This window comes from Copadichromis virginalis, linkage group LG16 (assembly GCF_057382275.1).
Source record: "Copadichromis virginalis isolate Kocher_CV1m ecotype Utaka linkage group LG16, C_Virginalis_male_GT1.1, whole genome shotgun sequence".
NCBI lineage: Eukaryota > Metazoa > Chordata > Actinopteri > Cichliformes > Cichlidae > Copadichromis > Copadichromis virginalis.
This window is the reverse complement of record NC_140633.1, coordinates 11,128,877-11,150,511: the sequence shown is the minus strand read 5'-3', so window position 1 is coordinate 11,150,511 and position 21,635 is coordinate 11,128,877. Positions and strand designations below refer to the sequence as shown.

At 40.0% G+C, this 21,635-nt stretch overlaps 1 protein-coding gene across 3 annotated transcripts in view; it reads right to left on the bottom strand.

Moving 5' to 3' along the window:
- Positions 1-538: 538 nt before the first annotated feature.
- The window catches only part of gdap2 (ganglioside induced differentiation associated protein 2), a 38,836-nt gene continuing 17,739 nt past the window's right edge, over positions 539-21,635 (bottom strand). For all 3 annotated transcript variants that reach the window (XM_085435316.1, XM_085435317.1, XM_085435318.1), the window contains exons 12-14: positions 19,641-19,695; positions 17,294-17,437; positions 539-4,164 (exon numbers count right to left, since the gene is read on the bottom strand). In XM_085435316.1, the coding sequence (XP_085291442.1) occupies positions 4,123-4,164; positions 17,294-17,437; positions 19,641-19,695 (241 nt within the window). In that variant the 3' untranslated portion in view covers positions 539-4,122. The remainder of the gene's footprint in view (positions 4,165-17,293; positions 17,438-19,640; positions 19,696-21,635) is intronic.

Here is a 21,635-nt window from a genome sequence, read left to right as displayed (position 1 = left end):
TGTGTCGCCCTGGAGGATCTAAGCCATGGACTGGGATTTAATCATGAATCCCTTTATTTTAAGATAATTATTTTACACTATACGATCTTTACACTGTGTTAAAATATAAATGAGCCAAATTACAGTGCCATCTGTGTGGCTGTTACTCCCTTTGTGTCCTGACATTTCTTATGCAGATAGACTCACAAGCCTCTAAAACGCCCCGTTGATCCCAGCAGTCTTTTGTTCTTCTGCTACACCAGAACTTAAGCACAGTATTCCTCTCTGTCATCAAGGCTGTAGTGCTGTCCCAAAAACACAGTCACAGAGTGGGCCTTGTGGACATGTTCCTCCATTATCACAAACATGCCCACAAGAGTTTATTTTCCGGCTGCCACTAGAGTACTAAATCTGTATTAGCGCACATATCTGGAAACAGCCTCTGAAAATGAGACTTCTTTCTTGTTTGTGCAAACAGCCGTTTCAGCTGATTACCTAAAACTCAAAATTCAAGAGTTGTTTACTGGACAATTTGAAATAAATAAACACAAGACAGACATCTCATTTATCTTTTTATTACAAAGAGTACAAGAATATAAGAGCCAAAATCAAATCAAATCTCTGCAACCAGGAAAAGTTGTTGGTTTACTGGTGATAGGTTTTTTTTTTTCTGCTGCTGGAGACTGATTGTAAGCGTTTACAGCAACTAGCTTGCCAGCAAGAGGTTGAAGGTGTTGCACATCCATGCAAACGCCCACAGATTGGCTAAGGTTAGCAAACAATTGCCATCTAATTTATACACAGAGACAGACGCCTAACAGTCTGTGCTGATGAGTACAAATCACCTGCGGTGCGTTTCTCTGTAATAGGGGACACGACTCAACTGGTTCTATTTGTGGTTCTATTCCTATATGAAAGCAGGGTTGCTGAGCGCTTACGTCATTTTGTGAAAGAATTTCTATTTTTAAGCAACGCAGCTCTGGCTGGACTCTGAATGTAAGTATAATGGATGGGAATTTCCGTTTGTGGAGATGTCAACAGACTTGCAATTTTCTCCGATTTCTCACAGTTCAATTCAACTTAATTTAAATAGCGTCAAATTAAAACAGCTGCATCAAAGTGCTTTATATTGTAAGGTTAAGACCCGACAATAATACAGAGAAACCTGAGAAAACCCCAACAATCACACGACCCCGTTTAAACAACAGTGGAAGGAAAAACTGTGGCAGAGCCACAAAAAGAATGAATTATCTTACTTTTATTTAGTGTCACGTTCTGCTTTATGTTAAACACAAGCACGAAGAATTTTCAATTTTGTAAAATGTATAAAAATAAATGTATCACAGTGTTGTAACATTAATACTTACTGTATGGACTTTTTCAGTCTGAAAGGTAAGAAGTTAAAAAGCCGTCCTTCGTTCAGCCGTACCTCACTGTTTAGTCAAGCCAAACCATATGTGTTGGAATGTGGGTTTAAACTGCTTGAACTCAAAGCAACATGGAGTTCTCCGAAATGCTAAGAGTTGCATAAATACCCTTCATGTAAACCGTGTGAGGAATTTTCATTTCACAGAACTAAGTTGCTGCAGAGCACACATCACAAGCTTAGCACCAAATCTCTCCTCATCCATTAGCTGCGAGGTAAATGGAATATTATGATGCACCTGAATAATAATAATGATGATTGTAAGAATTCAGAGTTGCGTTAGAAATTAAACTTTACACTTTTTTCCAAATTGGAGCAAAACCTTGAGGCGCTATTAAGAAAACTGAGACTAAGCAGAAAAGTCACTTTGAAAACATAACAAACGTTTCTACAGCACCAAAATCAATCTTTATTCTTCATCAGGTATTAAATACTTTCCACAATACAACCAGCTCTTTTCTAAAAGGATAGTCTAAGCCCGTTATTATCAAGAAAAAAAACTTCTTGTGATCAAAGTGTTTAAAAAAAAAAAAAAAAGAACAGGAAATTTAAACATGAATGACATCATTTCCTGTAAAGCTCAGAGGATGTCAAACAGCAGGCCCTCCACATATCACTTTAAAATGATAAAAAACTCCCCCAAACAGGACACATCTACACACAGATATTTTGGCTCATTGATGCACATTCTGATATAATCACAGTTCTAACAGCAAGTCTGTGCTGACCGATTCAGCTGAAGGTAAAACAGTGACAGCACATTTCATTTTGTCAAAGGAGGGAACACTAACCTCATTTCACTGGATGGAACTCAAAGCACTGAGGAAAACAACAAAAGACATTAAATAGCTCAATCTGACTGCGCATGCTTTCCTCACGAGGGCATTTATTATTGATTTTAGAAGGAGCCCTACAAACACAGTAAACAGAAGCTCCTGGAGTAAGTGACACGAGATATATACCCCCCACCAGTGTGCACATCACATTATCTGAAACCTCAAAAGTTAGAAGCTGAACTCTGTGTGCTAGTGTTAAATAACATCCCCGCTTTCATTTCAAGGTTAAAGAGTTTCCATGCAGCCAACACAGTTCAAATGCAATCATGCAGAGTTCCTGATGTTTGGCCTGGATGAACGCAGAACTACACACAGGTGAACCCCCCGATTTATGGTGATAGTGTCAGTGTTGGGCTACCACACATGCGGGGGTCCTGCTACATCATGACTGATCGAAGGTTCAGACAATCAGAAATGCTTTCAGAGTTTACTTCACTCCATTTGACCTGGACACCCACACATGTGGCAGTCCAAGATAAATCAAACTACAGACGACAACGTAAAGTGAAGCGAGCTGTGCAAACAAAGGAGTTAGTGACTGAGTAACAGAGCGATTTGACACAAAAGCACAAAAAATAGTTAATCACTTTCCTTCACGGCGCTTGTGAGAGTGAGGACTCCTCATGACTTGACTTGTGTAATTTAGGTTCACTTGTACATCATGTTTCCACTGTTGTGGGTTACAGAGGCACTGCCTTATTAGAACTGTATCACTGTTTAGTGGCCAATTTCTTTTAATGATTCCAGTTACTGCTTCAAGAAACAGTTACAAATGTTCCATCTCCAGAAACAGGAAAATTAACGTGTTTTATAGTATTTAAGTTAGAACTGTCAAAGATCGGAAGCAGTTAATGTTAGGCATATGTTGTTAAATGTGTGAGGTTAAATATGCGTTTCAGTGACACGGTGTTAACAAGTTTGGTAGAGGCACACATGCCCTGCTTCCTTTCAGGCCCACCATAAAGCTACTGGAAAACAAACAGGGCTTTTTACATTGTTAATGCTAAGCAGAAGTACTTCAGCACTGCCTCTAGTAACAGATCTACATATCTGGGAAATGGTGACGATAAGAGGCATCTCCCTGTAATATTTGTGAATTTAACTTAATGTATGATGCTACAGCTGAAGTGACTCTGACACCTTAAGCTGAGCCTTTCTGCTTCCTCTTTCAGTCTCTGTGCCAAGCTAAGCTAACTTCACATGTTCACACAATATGAAGATGACCTTGTGATGTAAATTGAATGTTAGCCAGCTGACGTGTGCTTTTAATCAAAGAAAATCTCCCCGGCATTAATGTTTGTCTGGAATTTTCCGGTTTGGACTGCTGGCGCTCACGGTCTCATATTACGCTGAAACAGGTGGAGAAAAACTTCCGGCTGAGCAAAACCCAATGTTTGTCTTTACTGCAGACTTTCTGCTGCTCCGTGTGGTGTAGAAATCCAAACAGGCACTCCCCGTATCACTCCAGCATTTGAAAAGCCATCTTCTGAGACATGGGCGAGGATGTCTGATACGACCACATCACAGGGAAGCCTTTGAGTTAAGTGCCAGCTATGATGTGATACTTCATATTTTGGGCAGTATGACAAAACTGCTGAGTAAGTCTCTCAGTATAAGGCATAATCCAGGAGCCATGCCAGATCCAAAAATAGTCTGTGGTGAGTAACAATGATTGCTCACCAGACCGCGCCGTGCTATATGTGCACTGCGACTCTTAATTTGGTCTTTTTTGGCAGGAACAGAACAAAAGAAGAGTTTCCTCAACTGAGGTTCAAAGCCTTAAAGAGGAGGTTGGAGGTCAGACCACACAGAAAACTTCATGTCCAGAAAAGACATCCACCACTTCGCCACTTGGGACAGAAAGATTCGATTGGACTCGTGTCACAGACCGGAAGCCTCTGAATGATGGTAGGGTCCGTTCACCTGTTATAGATGAGAATAAAACAAACACCTGGGTTAGCACAGATCGCTTGAGCCAAAGCTGGTAACACTAAAGTGATTATTGCCAACACAAAGAGAATTTGACTTATACTACGGTGGCCCTGAGACGTCAAATGCACTGCAACAAAGAAATAAACAAAGCCTTACAAAACACAACAGAAGTGTTTTGGGGAGACAATAATGTGATGGAGCAGCTGCAGAAAGGACATGCTAACAGGAAGTAAATTATTCATGAATCACAACCCACCCTCGCTTTCATTCAGGTCTATTGTGCTGTTTTCTTGATATAGCAAAGTGTCAGGAAGCTGTATTCCTCGTACCAGGAGGGGCAGGCTGTCCTGTTAGCTGCTGTACGTGTTTTAATAATGCAGAAAAAAATTTGTGGGCAGTAATCTGACTACACCTGTCAGAGCCTTTCACAACTTCAAAGTGTTCTACTGTCAGAAGAGACGGCAGCAGTGTTGGGTGTGGCATGACTGCTTTGTTCTGCTGGTAGAATAATTACACTGATAAGCTAAAGATTATGTCAACACGCTAACATTAAGAAAGATTCAAGTTTTAGTTAAGCAAAAGATCTTTTTACTGAATATACAAGCACAAAAACATGAGTGTGAATCAAGGTGTGAGTGTGCAGCCGAGTTAAGTAAAGGATGCTGGTTTTTCAGAATGTGTCTGCTTTGAAATTTTATATTCGGGCTCCATGTATGACAGTGAAATAGCTGATTGGCTACTGTTTTTAAGTTTTCTATTTTTTTACATTTATGTGTTATTATTAAATGCTGAGCTTGTAAACTTTTCACAAAAACTTTAATTAGAAACATCACATAAAAAGGACAGCACGGTTATTGAACGTTAATGATGATTTAAAAAAATAATACATTTATTCAGAGTCTAGAATGTCAGACCAAGATGTTGTGTCTACGTGGAGTGTTGTAACAGGGAGAAACATCTGTTTCATCAATTGACCAGAATATTACGCCATGTAGACGTGTTGGTTCATCCCTCGGCTACATGTCGACAGCATATTGAGAAAGAAAATTAAAAGTGGTTCTGAGGCACATTTTGATCCACTTAAAAAAAAAAAAAAAAAAAAAAAAAAAAACATGCAGCTTTAGATTTAGGTAGCTCAAGTCCAAGCTCAGAGTAGAGGTCAGCAGATATTCATGTGCAAAAGAAGGTTTTCACAGGACCATGTAGTTCTGTGAAAAACCTTTACTGCTTCCATATGAATTTAGAGGGTAAGCAGCAGCCAGATGGTGCTAATCAGACGCTTGTGATGAGTTGATTTGCAGTAACTGTGAGCACTTTATAAATGAAGACATTCTGGCAGTTTGCTGTTCCGGTGCGTTCAGTTGTGCATCTCAGGAATGAACATCGCAGCATTCGGTCTAAAGTCAAACTGTGCAATGCTCAGAGAAATAACAAAGAGAGCTGCATCTCAGACTCTATAATGTAAAAGTTGGTGATGACGGTACAGTTAGAAAAAGACTAAAAACTACTATAGCTTGTTTGGGGAGATGCTGGGCGACAGCCTCTTCTCTGTAAAAAGACCACGGCAGCACAGCTTAGATTTGCAAAGCTGCATGTAAACAGAGCAAAACACCTGTAGAACAGATGAGACTCAAGTGGAGATGTTTGGCCATAATGGACAGCGAAACATTTGACGAAAACCAAAACCTCTCATACCAACTGTCAAGGATGGTTGTAGACAGGTATCGATTTGGATGATGATTCGGCCCTCAGGACCTGAGCACCTTACAGTCACTGAGTGGATGATGGACTCCTCTGTATATAGAAATATGATAGAGGCCATCTGTCTGACAGCTACAGCGTGGCTGAAAATGGATCATACAACAGGACAATGATCCCAAGCATATAAAACGAGCACATATCCACATTTGAGCCATTTTTACCAAAGTAGCTGTCTAAGAACTAACAGCACCTCATGACAACAAGAGCCAGAAAACAAATAAAGGCATAAAAAGGCCAAAAATTAATGAAGTTAGATTATGTTTACTCAGAAGGATTTTAGCTGTAGACCAGTGGGGGAAAGACCCCCACCCCACAAATTTCCACACAGATTGTCAAAAAAAGTAATAAAAAATTTTTGAGAGAAAAAAAAACAACTCCTTTTGGATGTGAAAATACGCCATTTAAACTTGTAATCAAACAAGTTCTGTGCAAGAAGAATATTTACATAATTACATTTACACAACAGCTCATCTATTGTAGGCAGTGTGCCTTGAAAAGGCTTATTAGAGCATTAAAAAGAAATAATAGATTCCACTTTAGTCAAACTCTGACAAGCAAAGCTAAAATAAATGTGGCCAAATGTGAGAAATGTGAAAACAGCCAACAGTACTAAAGACAAGTCGATCCGAGGCCATTTTGAGAGCCAATGGTGAAATGCCAGCAGGTGTTGTGAAATGAAATAAGTCTACCAACAAAGAATGAGGCATGTTTCACTTTTTTGTTTTCTAATAAAGGAAAATGGACGGCTGGTGAGTGGTTACATGAGCGATACCATCTCAATTTCCCTTTTGAGAAAATCTACAATTATCTAAGCTCAGTGGTAACTGTAGCCAACTTTCTTTCACACGTCATATCATCCTTACCATTCTGGTGTAGGCTCTGGAACACGGCGCACTTTAACCCCCATTAAAAGCTTCAAACCTGCAATACGGGGTTTATTTGACTGCTACGAAAAAAAACTGTGGCATCATCTTATGAGTTTAAGGACACAACCTCTGTAGTTAGTAACAGCGCAAATAGAGTTTTAGTGAAAGCCCTGGTTCCTACTTTTAGGTATAAACGAATGCCAATTCTGTTCTGAGTCTGCTGTGAGAGTTAACGACTGATCAAACTGGCCGAGGATTCCAAAGAGATTCTGTTTAAGAATTTACCTCCTGGTTAGGTTCAATTTCAGCAAACAAACAGAGCAATTACTTCCTGGACTCCATCAGCACTGTAATTAAGCTCAGCAGGACAAGTGTTTCTGGGTAGGTGTCAATATAAACAATGTTCCCCAGGTTGTTGGCTGTGCTGAAAGTGGAAAATACATTGTTGTTCCAAAAAATTGATTCTGTGTCTTGATGCATCAGGACACTGTTGGAGTTACATTCCCTGCAAAATGCTGAATCTGAAACGATGATACTTTATTGTACAGGTAACCTCATGTACAAGTGCATTTTCTCATCTACCAGTAATTATTACAGCTCCGTGACCTCGTGTCTTTATTCATAACTACCCCGAGTAACAAAATATGAAAACAAGCTTGTTACTGCTGCAATCCAACATCAATAAGTGGATATCCACAGCTGATATGTTTGTAAACCACTATTCAAAAAAAACAAAGAAAAAGTGAATTATTCCAAAGAAACGGAGGATGCAAGAACGTTTTTTTAAGTTCGAACTGCATCAAACTAACAAACTAGACGTTGTTTTTGATTCTAACTATGCTTCCTCAGGGTTTGACATTTCCTCAGTACTCAAAATAGGGGCAACGCTGACGTTCTACTCTGACAGTCTGTTTTAGCTGATGCCACTAAAGAACATCCAAATGTTTACGTCGTTTCATGGCAACTCAGTGAATGCCAAAAGGAAACACGCTTAAACATGTGCCATCAATCTGTCATGTTTCCCCATATTTTAGCTCCGAGTATAAACAGACACCCACAGTTAATAATAAAAATATTATTAATAACACATTTTATTTATTACAAGGTAAACAAATAAAAAAACAACTATAAAAGCTAATCAAGGTAAACATCGACAAGACCAAGTCAAAATGAAGGGTATGCAGTTCTGAATAGATGGGTTTTAAAACGCGATTTGAAAGTAGAGAGAGAGATTGTAGTCCCGAAGCAGGATCTGAAATTGACACGTAGGTGAACTGGAAGCCAGTGGAGTTAATAACAGGTGATATACGTTCATTAGATCCAATTCTGGATACAATACAAGCAGCTGGATTTTGAGCTAACTGCAGTTTATGAAGAGATTTATGAGGTAGACCACAGAGAACTGCAGTAATCTAAACGAGATGTGACAAGAGCACTGTATGGCAGTGCTGTTTGGAGTAAGTGAAGGACGAAGGCGGGTAACGTTACCAAGATGAAAACAAGAAGAGCGACTGATATTATTTACTGATATTACACTCTTAACCTGAGGGGAAGGTGTGATAGCAGAGTTATCAGTGGATAATCAAAAACTCCTCACCTGCTTTTCTTCAAACATGCCAGTAAAAAAAATACATCAGCTAACTTTTCTTAAAACGATAAAAATCTTGATTAATCAAAGTTATTGATAATTATTTTGTCCATTTAGTAATCACAAAGCATCCTGGGCATTTTAATTGAGGTTATAGTCAACGGTTTAACAGGTGAAATTAAACCTGGAGATGAAAATAAAAGACAAAGTGTTAGATTTGTATTGTTGATTGTCATTTATGCTTAGAAATATTTACTTATATATGCTTAGAGTTTTGTAATTAGTTGTAGATTGGTAGAGGTTTTGATCCTTGATAGTCTGCAAACTTTGTGTGTATTAGACAGCACTTTGGGAGCATGAGAGGTCATACCGTGTCTTATTGTTTTATGGTAGGATTAACGTAGTTGCGTCTGTTCTAGTCTAAGTGCTCTTTGTTTAGATGAACTGCTGGACTTCCTCACCGTGTTATCTAGGATGAACCATCTAGGGTGAGGCTACCCTCTTCCTGACCAAGGATGTTTGACCCTTTGATCAGCAGTCCACACACACACACACACACACACACACGCAAGGTACTCTTTGTGTGTATGTAGACGTCATATGTTAATGAACTTATGCATATTCATGTAACCTCAATAAAAGAACAGTGGTACGGGAGAACGGACGAGAGCAACTGGGGTCAAGCGAAGGAACGGTGCCTGTCCGGTTCTCTCCCGTGCACGAGAAACATGAAGAAGCTTGCCTACTTGTGTCTTGCTTTGCAGTGTAATTATATTGCCTTTAACGTTCCAGCGGATGGGTTCAAGCTACAAACCTATCATTAATTGGTCCTTTGAGAGCCGGAGCCCTGGAATCGCATTCACCGAGGGGAGGAGGGACACGCTGAAAGACTGACGTCAGCCAGGAAGTTCCTGTGGATTCGCGGTCTATCTTTCTCCTCGATGAATGGCGATCGGCGGGATTCGACGCTGATATTACACGCTAAGCAACGCCAAGTAAGTTTGAAGAGGCCGACTCTATAACCGTGTCGTTGTGCAGTCTCCGCCATTTTGTGAGGCGTTGAGAAGTTCGCTGCTTTGTGGAGCGATAACTGGGTTTGTGTCCCGAAAAAGAGGTTTTGGTTAAATCGCCCAAGGGTCCCAAGCGTCCGGTGACTGTCCGGTTTTGAAATCGCCCTGGGTGTGTGTCCCGAGCGTCCCTTCATTGGGTTTTGTCGCGCGAGTGGGTGAGCGTCCCACAACTGGGTCAGGGTCCCGAGCGGTCCGGTGTGAGTCCGGAGTAGGCCTATTTTGTGTTGTTGTCATTGTTGTCGTCGTCGTCGTTTTTGTTGTTGTTGTTGTGTGAGTGTGTGCGGAGCAGAACACGTGGTCTGTGACACCGACTGTTGTTGTTATCATGGGTTTCTAAGCAACCAAGAGTGAGTTGGAGGGAGACAGACGTTTGTGCTGGACTTTGCTCCTGGCAGCTGACACAAAATGTTAACTCTTTAGCTTGCCCTGATCGACAACAGCCTGTGTGCCAGACCATAGACGTAATTGAGGTGGATAGTTGTTAAAAGTAATCTACATTAAGCTTGTGGTTGCTTAAATTCAGTACAATGACATGTGAGGTGAAGTGATATAGGTAAATATTTAAACTAATGAAGTGCATAGAGGCACTTGACCTGTGTGAAAGACTGTCGTCTTGTTATGAGCCATTGTTGAGATATAGAGCACACCTGTGAAAACAACTAATATGCTGAACCCTGTATGAAACATCTAAAAGTACATGATGGAGAAGCTGTATTGAATATGAAAGTGTAAGACTTTGCCGCTGTGGGCAGAGCATGCAACTACTGTGTGATGTTGCGTTGCAGTTTTTTTTCTGAGCTGATGAGCAAGCTACACATTATCAGATCAAGAGCTGTCTGGGAACTACTCAAAGAGGGGGAAACAGAGAGTGTGCAGCGTTCCCGTGAGCAGTTTTCCTGCACCTTGACTCGTGTGTGGGTGTAGCATCAGCATCATGTTTTTGTTTATTTGTTTTGTTGGGTTAAAAATAATTTAATAAACTGGTGATTATATTTATGGATCACCATGGTATCATCGGCCATGTGATTTATTTATGCAAATGAAAAAGAGGAAGAATTTATATTGTAGATGAAAAATAAATCATAGGGAAAAGGTTTTGTGTTGATCAGCCAAAAACAACCACGATTTTATTTTTTGCTTTTAAGAAAGGATTGTTCACAAAAACAGAGAGAGAGATGTGTGTTGATTAAGCAGCGATGATAATAATGAAAATGTCTTAGTTTGTCACTTTCAGGTGAAAAGCAGACCTGAATCAATTTTCCACATGCAGCAGTCGGAAGAAAGTTATATTTCAACATCATTGGAAACATGCAGGCCAAGTTTCTGGCTGACTTATTTACAGCGCCATGTGTCTCTCAACCTCACAAGCAAGCAAGCTCTCACCCCTCCCTGAAGACAAGGAATGCAGCTCCAAAGCAATAACATGATAAAGAGACAGCAGCAAGTCCTGAGCAAAGAGTCCCAGCAAAGCAGCAGCAATGTGGACAAACAGCATCAGAGAAGAGCAAACCCATCATCCTGACTGATCGGATGAATGGCACTGTGTTTACAACAAGCTGCAACTTCACTATGCATGTGAAGAAAACTTTTGAGGAGAACTGAGGAGACTGTTGGAGTTTGACATTTGCCACCTGTGGAGTAAAATGGCAAGAAGAGACAGTGGAACACAGGACAAAGCTGAAGGAGAACTGCCGGCTGGGGACTGTTGCAAGTGGGAGAGGACAACAGAGTGAGATGACAACAGAGTGAGAGTAAGTGGGAACACAGAGGAATGCTGTTATTTAATGTGGGAAATCAAAATTTGGGTTAGCAAACCTGGGAAAAACAAAACTGACTGCTTAAGTTGGAAAATTGTGAAGGAGTCTGAAACACTGCAAAAATAGAAACATATACAAAATCACACACACAAGCGCAACATGCATTAACCCTACTAACAATTCCAAACACAAAATGTCTCATGAAGTTAAGAAATGAGCAAATAATAGCAGAGAAGTGTGTAGGAAAGGCAGCTTTTAAGAACATGCTCTGCTGAATATGCAGATCCACAGACATGCATTAGACCTGCCTAATAACACCCATGCAATGAAAATTAGCTTGTTATCTTTCATCAGTGTTACAATAGTGTCACTTTAGCAGACACTTGTTATCAAATACTGAATTTATCCTAAAAAAAAAAATTGACTCTCCAAGTTGCAGGACAACAATTTAACTTTTGTGGGGGGGAAAAAAAAAAAAAAAAAAAATCCTGGTTTGATAAATCAGTGATCAGGCAATAAATTTAGTGTTAAAATGGTAAATTGGGAGAAGCTTCCTGCTTGATTGATGCAGCAAGTAATTTACTGTATGAGGGAAATTCTCTTTTAGTGATAACATTTTGAACATGCATTTCTGTTGTCCTGTCAACTTAGTGGGTTAATAGCCGATATGCAAATTATTTGATTGGTTTTAGATTAATGAAAGGTGACTGAATTCTAGCACGAGTGAATGGGATGTGTTGGAGTTTGTTAGAGTGGAGACTCTAAAACACTGAGTTTCCTGTTTGATGTGCGAGTGAATTTTGTATTTAGATACACAACTCTGAATATGTCAGAACAAACTTTTTTTATGAACTGCATGACAGCATGTCACATGTTTTATGATGAAGGGAAAAAGGAAAAATTGAATAAAATAGATCTGTGGCCTAAATGAGTGAAGAGCACAGACCTGGTGATTAAACTCATAGTTATGTGGTGTGGTGTGTTGTGCAGCTGATGGTTGGTTTGGAGTGAATCTAGCTGATGATTCTTCTCCTGTTGTGAAGTTGATGAGGAGTTTGTGTCATGACTTAACAAGGCCTTTTTATTTTGATACTTTCACAGTGCACTGAAAGTTTGGTTTGATAATCTCTGTTATTTTTTATTTTTCATTTTTGAACAAGCACTGATTTTTGCTTGTGAATTTCTTTTCTTTGAGCAGATCTGCAAGTCGGGAATTAAAAGCGTTACATGTCGTCAAGACAATTGTTGCAAGTGAGTTTCTCCACATTTAAAATGGGCTCAGGAGAAAGCCACTTATTTGGGACAATTAGGAAATGAGAGTCCCCCCCAAAAAGGATTCAACGAGGAAATCCAGTCTAAATTATTTTTCTTTTTGAAATAACGTCGTTTTGCTGAGCGTGGAAACGAATGCGATGATAATTTCCACAATTAGCAAAAGAAGGAACCACTGAGTGAATGAGTAAGAATTTTAAAATAACTGACTGACTGAACATGATTGTGTGAAGCTAACCCCCACCTGACAAAGGTGCAGATGAACCCATGTGTTTCCTTTTACAGGAGCAGAAAGATGACAGCAACACTCGAGGTTGCATGATGATTTAACCTTTTAAATGCCATTTTCTGTGTCTGTGCATTTATCAGGTGTGTTATTCATAGGCTTGTGTTGCTCACAGAGATAACTGTGACAAAGTATGCATACGCCTGCACAAGCGCTAATATTTGCATTTTCTTTTCTTACAGCATGCCAGTTCTTCATGTGAATTGATGATGCGATTTATACCAGGACAACTGGTTGATGTTTTTTCCTACTACAGGATTTCTGGGTTTATGTGTGAGGAAAACTGTGTTTACAGGTTATGAGTGGTGATGCTGTTGCATTGTGTTGATGGGAAAATGTGAAGGTTACTTTGATAATGTGAATAACATGTGTGAAATTTCCTGTGTTGAGAACTGGTGTTACTTCTTTCCACAGCTATAGATGGCTAACTTTATGGTCTTTTTATGGCACCTCTGGAACCTGTCGACCTGCGTCTGACCACCAATGGTCACTGTGTTGCTAATGTTTGTTTTTCTATGACTGCGTGTAGAGGATTCGGCAGAAGCGGACAAGTGACATGAGAAGAACAAATAAGAGATACAGTGTTTCTGGGATAGTTTGATATGGGCTCATTAGCTGGCCACTTTTGAGCCCATAGTAATATATAAGTGGAGTGACTTTGCTTAAGAGCAGTCACCGATTACATTAATGTTGCCTGAGTACATGGGATGATCCATGTCTGAGGCGACTTATGAAAATAATTGTAGTTTACTGATTTGAGAAAACCTGCACATGACACTTGTCTTGCTGATGTTGAATGCTTCTTGTTCTTATGATACAATTGTTTACAGGTATGAAGTTTGATTTTACTTCCAGATTTTGCTTTCCAGGCCATGATGGTGTGTATGCAGGCTCCTGGGAGAGCCCGGTGTTAAGCATACTTAATATGCAAAACACACTAACATTTTTATTGCAGGATTATAGGTCCAGGGTGGTGCTGCTCCAGGGGAGGAGATGCCCTGATGTTGCCTGGGATATGATCTAGCTAATCTTTTTCTTTAAGACAGGAATCCAGGTTTGGTGAGTTGACGCATGGGTGTGTCCATGCGTCAAGAGGTGGGGTCCAAGGAGTAACATTAAGCAATGTTTACTATTATTGTTGCAGTGATTTGTGTGATTAGCCGTTTATTTACAAGTATTAAATTTATGCAAGTGGTGCATCCATGTTCAGATGAGGCTTTGATGGCCTATAAGTGAAGTTCACTGAACTAAAGAATGTGGTTTGATGATTGTTGACATGCTCTCCAAATAGAAGTTTTTTTGAAATACAGTGGTGCAGCAGTGAGGAGAAACATTCCAGGCATAGCCCAGGCAGTGGTTGAGGTCAAAGATCAAGCTGGTTGGGGCCCATCATGAAATCAGACCTTGGAGCCACAGCAAGGACCATGAAACTGCCTGCAAAATAGAGGAGAGGATCGTCCACAAGATGGGAGAGAGGCTTCAGGAGGATCAGAGATCATCTTCAGCACAGCAGACATCACACAGAGAGCTGTGCTACTAAGCTTCCAGGAAATCAAGAGGAGACTTCCCACAGCAAGATTTTAAATACAATGAAAGATTCAATATTGACGCTGAGGAAGACGACTAAGGTGTACGACGTGCTCTGCCTTAAACCTTCAGCAGCGTTGGAACATAAACACTCAGGGGATGAGGAGCGTGCCAAGCTCCATCGACAGCGCAGAAGGAGTTCGAGGATGACATCATGATTCTGTGAAAGCACAGGAACCAGAAGCTATGGTGGTGATGACAGCAGTTTACTATGAACATCACCTAATGTGCCACTGTACTGTGCATACGATGACACTCTGAAGGCTGCTGGGATCATAATAGCAGTAAGACAACCCTGCACCCTTTCCACAGAGGTGTTTTCTGCAGAGTATGGACAATGAAGGAGTCATAAATATCCCCCTCACAGGACGAAGGCCTGAAGTGAGGTAATGGGAGGCCATAAAACTAGAGTGCTGAGAAGTCTGCAGCTTGGAAATAGCTGAGACCCATGTTGACGAACAACAAAACCAACTGGTATGTTTGAATGTCTATTCTACATACGTTTGGACTCTGGTCCTATGGACAATGATGGAAACAACTGGAAGAGACATTCATGACGCCCTGCAGAACTCAAACCACTCTGCAGAGAGACATGTGATGTGCACACCTGGAGGAAGCATTACCAAGCTGAGATGTTTTTGAAAATGTTACTTTTTTATTTTCACTATTAAATTAACAATTTCTTTGTTTGCTCGTAAGATGCAGTTTGCCATGAGATGAGATCAATGAGGAATGGGATAACTGCTAATACATTTGTTAAACTGTGTACCTTTTCAGTAATTTAGGGTGATTTGACGTATGCTGAGTATAAAAATGTTTGCATTGAAACTGTCAGACATGAGGTATTCATACCTGGGAACTTTTCAAGCATAAAGGTCAAAAAGGGGGGAAATGTTAGATTTGTATTGTTGATTGTCATTTATGCTTAGAAATATTTACTTATATATGCTTAGAGTTTTGTAATTAGTTGTAGATTGGTAGAGGTTTTGATCCTTGATAGTCTGCAAACTTTGTGTGTATTAGACAGCACTTTGGGAGCATGAGAGGTCATACCGTGTCTTATTGTTTTATGGTAGGATTAACGTAGTTGCGTCTGTTCTAGTCTAAGTGCTCTTTGTTTAGATGAACTGCTGGACTTCCTCACCGTGTTATCTAGGATGAACCATCTAGGGTGAGGCTACCCTCTTCCTGACCAAGGATGTTTGACCCTTTGATCAGCAGTCCACACACACACACACACACACACACACACGCAAGGTACTCTTTGTGTGTATGTAGACGTCATATGTTAATGAACTTATGCATATTCATGTAACCTCAATAAAAGAACAGTGGTACGGGAGAACGGACGAGAGCAACTGGGGTCAAGCGAAGGAACGGTGCCTGTCCGGTTCTCTCCCGTGCACGAGAAACATGAAGAAGCTTGCCTACTTGTGTCTTGCTTTGCAGTGTAATTATATTGCCTTTAACGTTCCAGCGGATGGGTTCAAGCTACAAACCTATCACAAAGAACAACAGAAATCATTTCCACCATCTCTGGTTTACATCAGGAAGAGGAGAATAGAAAAGGGAAAGTCTAGAGATTTGTCTCGTCTGTTGATCCCTCAAATACAACTGATGAAAAAAGAATGTGAATAGAAACACACAAAGGTTTGTGTGATTTCAGGTTTATTCGAGACATCAACAGGAACATAGCCTACCTAAATATTTCTACTAAAACACCATCAGCCAGAGAGCTGACGTGAGGCTAAACAGGGTTACGGTCCGTCCTTCAGCATCTGAAAATGCAAAACCGATGCTTACAGGGAGGTGGAGACACACAAACTCTAATTTATCAAAGGAAGTCAGTTACTGGCTCCAAACATCAGCGCTCCAAATGTAGTGACATATTTTCCAAGTTAAGATATATTAACTGGGATAATCTGCTGCAACTTCCAGATGTTTCTGACACATCAAATTATTTTGGCAGGTCGCTTGTAACTTTAAATCACATGCTTCAGCACCTGACCTATATTTTAGTCATCTAGAGAAAGTGGGACCAACTTTCTGGTGTCTACATTAGAATTTCTAGCCACTACTTCAAATGAACCCTAACTCTTACAGAGGAAGGCGGAGGGGTTACCACAGCTGCACCCAACTGACATACTTTGCCTGTCACAGTAAAGTCAGAAAGCTAAAAAAAAAGAAAAACTGGCCCAAATTAGATGTTTTACAAAGTACTTTAGTAATGGTCAGACTATAACCACATATGGCTAAACTATAAAATGTTAAAAAGTTTTTAAAGTGGCAAAAGCTGAACCACTTTCCAGTATTAAAACACTCTGTTCTAATATCACATTAGGTAGGCAGGTAGTAAAAATAAGAATAATTAGGGAAAATAATAACTGAATGTCACTTCTGAACCTCTGCAAATCGTTGAGCTCCTACCGCTGAGTGAATCAGCCTACAACATTATCTGACGTGCTTTCATTTCCTGTCTATTTAATGGTTGACCTTCCGTGCAGTTAGCCACAACAAGGTAGCAGGATGAAAAAACAAAACAAAAAACCTTCAGCATTACTCAGTGGCTGATTTACACCATTCATTTCTACTAGGTTAATGTAGCTCTATCCATCTGCAATAACATACTGTGTGGCAAAGGCAGAACACCTGCTGCTTTATACTTCAGATGCATTGCTGCTGGTGAAGGAGAGCTAATTAGATGAGCAATAATTGGATGGACGTCAGCTTGATTATGTTAAAATAAATAGTTCCAACCTGTGTGGGGTTTTTGGAACAAACGTTTGGGCTAGTTTTGAGAGCTTTATCAAATCCTTTATGTATTTTAGCAGTTACCTTTCCAAAATGATTCAAATCACTTTGAAAGATATCCGTGGATCATGTGAAAACAACATAGGACTGAGTTATGGATCTCTCTGTTATTGTGTTCTTACTCGTGCATCGTACTCCAAGACAAATGGAGGGATATCGAGCTGCTCAGGCTTGATGCAGGTGAAGAGCTGTTGCAGATTGTCGAGGTAGCGGACCTTTTCCTTCATGCCAGATACACTGAAAGTGGTGAAGAACCATGTTGAAACCTTGATTGAGACAAGTGAAGAAAGAGAATGGATGTGTGTAAAGAACCGTTCATCAGTTTTTAAAAACATTCAAGCTTGATTTTACATTGCCAGGACACCAGTCATGCAATAATCAAAGAATAACTGAACACAACAAAAACAGAAAACTGAGCAAGACTGAACTTTAATGAATAAAGAAAAAGCACCCACACAAACACAAGGAGAACACAGAAAGGTGCAGGCAGGGAGAACTGGCAAAAATGACATTATCTTTGAAAGCTTGAAGGGTAAAAACAAAACCTATGATTTTGTTAAACATTTTTCAAGTATTGGATCTTTGTGCAAAACCCAGTTCAAGGGTGTTCCAGTCTCCTGGAGGTGGCTCTGGCCTCCAGAGACCTGTTTGGTGGCTATGAGGAGGACATTAGATCATCAAGAAGACCTAATAAGATCACTTAACAGAGCAGTTACCTAGCACATGAAAAATACATTCAGGTCTGAAATAAACTGTTTAGAATAAAGAAGTGTTTAAAAATTCAAACCTATAAGACTGAGATGTTATTTTTTTCTATGCAAATACATATGTAACATGCATCCTGTTAATCTATCTAATAAACTGATCTGTAGGAGTCTGTAATGGAGCCACATTTTTACTATGTCAGTGACCTACATAGGTTTTACTTATCTCCGGGTCTTCAGACAGTACAAAATATGCACGTGACTCTGAGTTCAACCTCACCGTTTGCAATACACAACTGTCAGACAGACAGCACTGCTGAGCTCGGCCAGCTGTTTTAACAGCACACATTTCAACCTGGCTTACTGAAACACTTACTGAACTCAGGAATCATTATTACAAATAAGCTTTCCCTGCAATGAAAAGTCAAGATGTTTGTCATGAAGCAGGTCTACGGATTAGAGAGTAGAAAACCAGCTGTCGATTCCCATTCCTAATAACGACCTGGAGTAAAGACGGACCTTACAAACTACCTGCACGGCTGCCACCAGTCTGATTCCAGACACACATATCAGACTGTCTCTGATTTACGGCGGCAAACTCAACAAGAAACCCTCATGTAATAACATTATCACCAGATAAAAGCTGGGCGCTTCATTGAATACACGTATGACAGTAGTCCCTTTGTTCACACATGTAACACCATATAAACCCCAGCTCGAGATAAAACCATGTCATGAGCACGACAAAACTCGTAAGCCTTAAATAAGTTCGGTGTAACGCAGAAAGTTATTTTTAGTAAGCTGGTCGAGCTGTTTTTGTTTGTAATTGGCTGCTTTTCTTGCTGTTAATTTGTGGCAAATTGGATACTTTTACTTCAGTTTTTAAAAACATTCAAGCTTGATTTTACATTGCCAGGACACCAGTCATGCAATAATCAAAGAATAACTGAACACAACAAAAACAGAAAACTGAGCAAGACTGAACTTTAATGAATAAAGAAAAAGTTATCAAGAAACCAGATAAACCAGAAGTTACCTAAAGAGGAAAATATTTTCTGGATCAGTGTGGTAGGAATGTAAGGACTTAGATTAATAAGAAAAGCAAAACGCTCCTGGTTGTCTGCCTTTTACAGATGTGTGGTTCTGAGGCAGTGACCTCGAGCTTGCACTTTAGTGGTTTGCAGCTGGGATGAAAACTAGCACAAATCTCCAAATCTGAGGCCATGTTTTTTTTGACGGCAAAACGGTGGAGTCCCAACTTTGTGTCAGGATGAGTTGCTGATCCAAGTGGAGGAGTTTAAGCATCTCATGGTGTTGTTTGTGAATGAGGGGTGAGGGGAGCAGGAGACTGACAGGCAGACTGGTGCGTATGTGTCGGTGTGCTGTAGTGAAGAAAGAGCTGAGCATGAAAGCAACGCTATCAATCTACAGGTCAGTCTAGATTCTTACTATCACCTGTGGTCACGAGCTCCGGCTAGTGAACAAAAGAATGAGGCAAGCAGTGGAAATAAGTTTCCACTGAAGGGTGTAAGGCACAGCATTTTAATCTTAAATGTATAAATATGGCTTTTTAATGTCTTGTGCTCACTCTTTTTCTTACAAAAAAAGGATAAAAACTTGATCAAAATCATCTGAAATACAATAAACAACACAGACAAGGTTTGTTTTCATACATTTATACATTATCAACTGAAATATAAATGTTTTACACAGGCCTGTATATTAAATAAGCTTTGCAGAAACTGTAAATAAAACCATCCCTTACCTTCGAGCGGAATGTTGGATGTACAAAGTAGAAAGCCATCAAATTTTTTTTATACCTGCAAGAAATAAAGCAGAACATTAGTGGAATAATACTTCTCAGCAACCCTATGACTCATTATTCTGGAAATCAAACATAAAATTAAAAAAACCTGTATTATGAAATGAAAATGATTGATGTTCTGAAAGAGGAGACACAATGTTTCTGTGGCCGTTTCCAAAGCCACACATTTACTGTCCCACAAAAACACCACTTTACAATCAGCTCCATCCTGTACATTAGCATGGACACATTTACCACATGGAAGTGCCAAATGTTTTTCCAATGCTTGGTTATTTATTTGATTGAACAGACAGGTAATTAGACAATTAATCGACAGTGTCAGCTACAGCAGCTGTCATACTACAATGCTGCTTTACGCTGCTTTGATCAGACAACTTTAGCCATAAAACTGTGCCAAACTGTCTACAGAAGGAAGCTAATTTTAGACACTTGTCTCCATCTACTCGTATCTGAAGCTCAGTCAAAGCAGCCAAAACCACAGATGGCTCACCAGTCTGTCAGTCTCACGCAACCAACTCTCCCTGATGGAAGAGGGGCCCGAGAGGCATCTACATTTGGGAGGAACTCAATTTCAATCACCATTATTTAACTACAGACCATGCTCCAATGAAGCAACAGAGCCACATCACTGGCAAAAACATGACATGTAAACTTGAGGTTACCAAACCGGTATAAGCCTGTTATGTCTGCCATTCCTAAGTTGCTGGAGTCAACTCCCGCATCTCTGTTTTCAAGACAGAAGCAAACAAACAGACTGTGAGACTAACAAACAAATCAGGGGTATATCCCAGAGTAAGAGAGCGCCAACTAAAACTGTGGGTCAGTTACTAGTTACATGTGTTTAGAGCCAAATTCCTCGTATTTCTGATATTCACTAATTCAGATGATATTTTAAATTAATGTGCTGCATCTGGAAGTTCTTCTTGATATTGTAGGAATCAACCATCACACACAGATGTTGAGTCTTCAGGGTGAGGTTCAGATTCAGGTTCAGATTTATCCAGAGAGAACACGTTTGTCCACACAGTCCATGCACTTTAACTTTACACTCAACATTTCCACTTTACTCTTAAAATAAAACACATAAATTAAATAATAATAGTAAGCTCTTTCCCTTTAACCCCGGCCCCTTTGGATGCTGCCAAAAAGTTCTTGCATTCTGGAAAACTCTGGAAATAGTGCCGACCTGAACTTCCATCCATACTAAATTTGCTTGTGTTAAGAAAAACCAAAACATTTGTCCATCAGAGGAACACACAGGAACTTTTAGTTATCCAAATAATTCAAACGTACAAAACCGTGACTTGTGGCCTTCTGCACTGGTCCAGAGCCGGACCCGAGGATATTTAAAAATAATCACTCTCGAGTCCATCGGTCTCCTGCTAAATGCAGACAACATATACGCTTCCAAAACTGTGGATATGTTCAATCTGGCGAGAGTCTGTTGGTTAGGTAATTTGAAGCTAACATGCATCTGCAGTCAATCAATAGCCAAATAGCCAGACCAGGGTTCAATATCACGATGCCAAACCAAAAACCCCCAAAACAAAGCAACTGCTTGAGAAATGTTGCAGAGAAAGAAAAATACTCCTAAATGAAAACAGCTAGAACAGAAACTGTAACTGTTTAGAAGTAAAGTGATCCCTGAACGTGATGTGCGTGTGTTCCTCGCCCTGCAGAAGAACGAGGACACAAAGTTCCCTGAAAAAAGGCTTTGATTGTCTCTGTGACTGACAGGCAGCACAGTTCTTGTGCTTTAAACACAGAGCTCTGCCAGACCCACGCCCCTGCTAAATGACAAACTTGTTAGCAGTCATCATTTTCTACTGCAGCCAAAGTACAATATCCAAGTCAGAAAGTGTACAAGCAAACAGATAACCTCAGCGTTTTTTGTTTCACATTAAATGAGCCTTTAGTAGAGGGCAGACTGTTGTC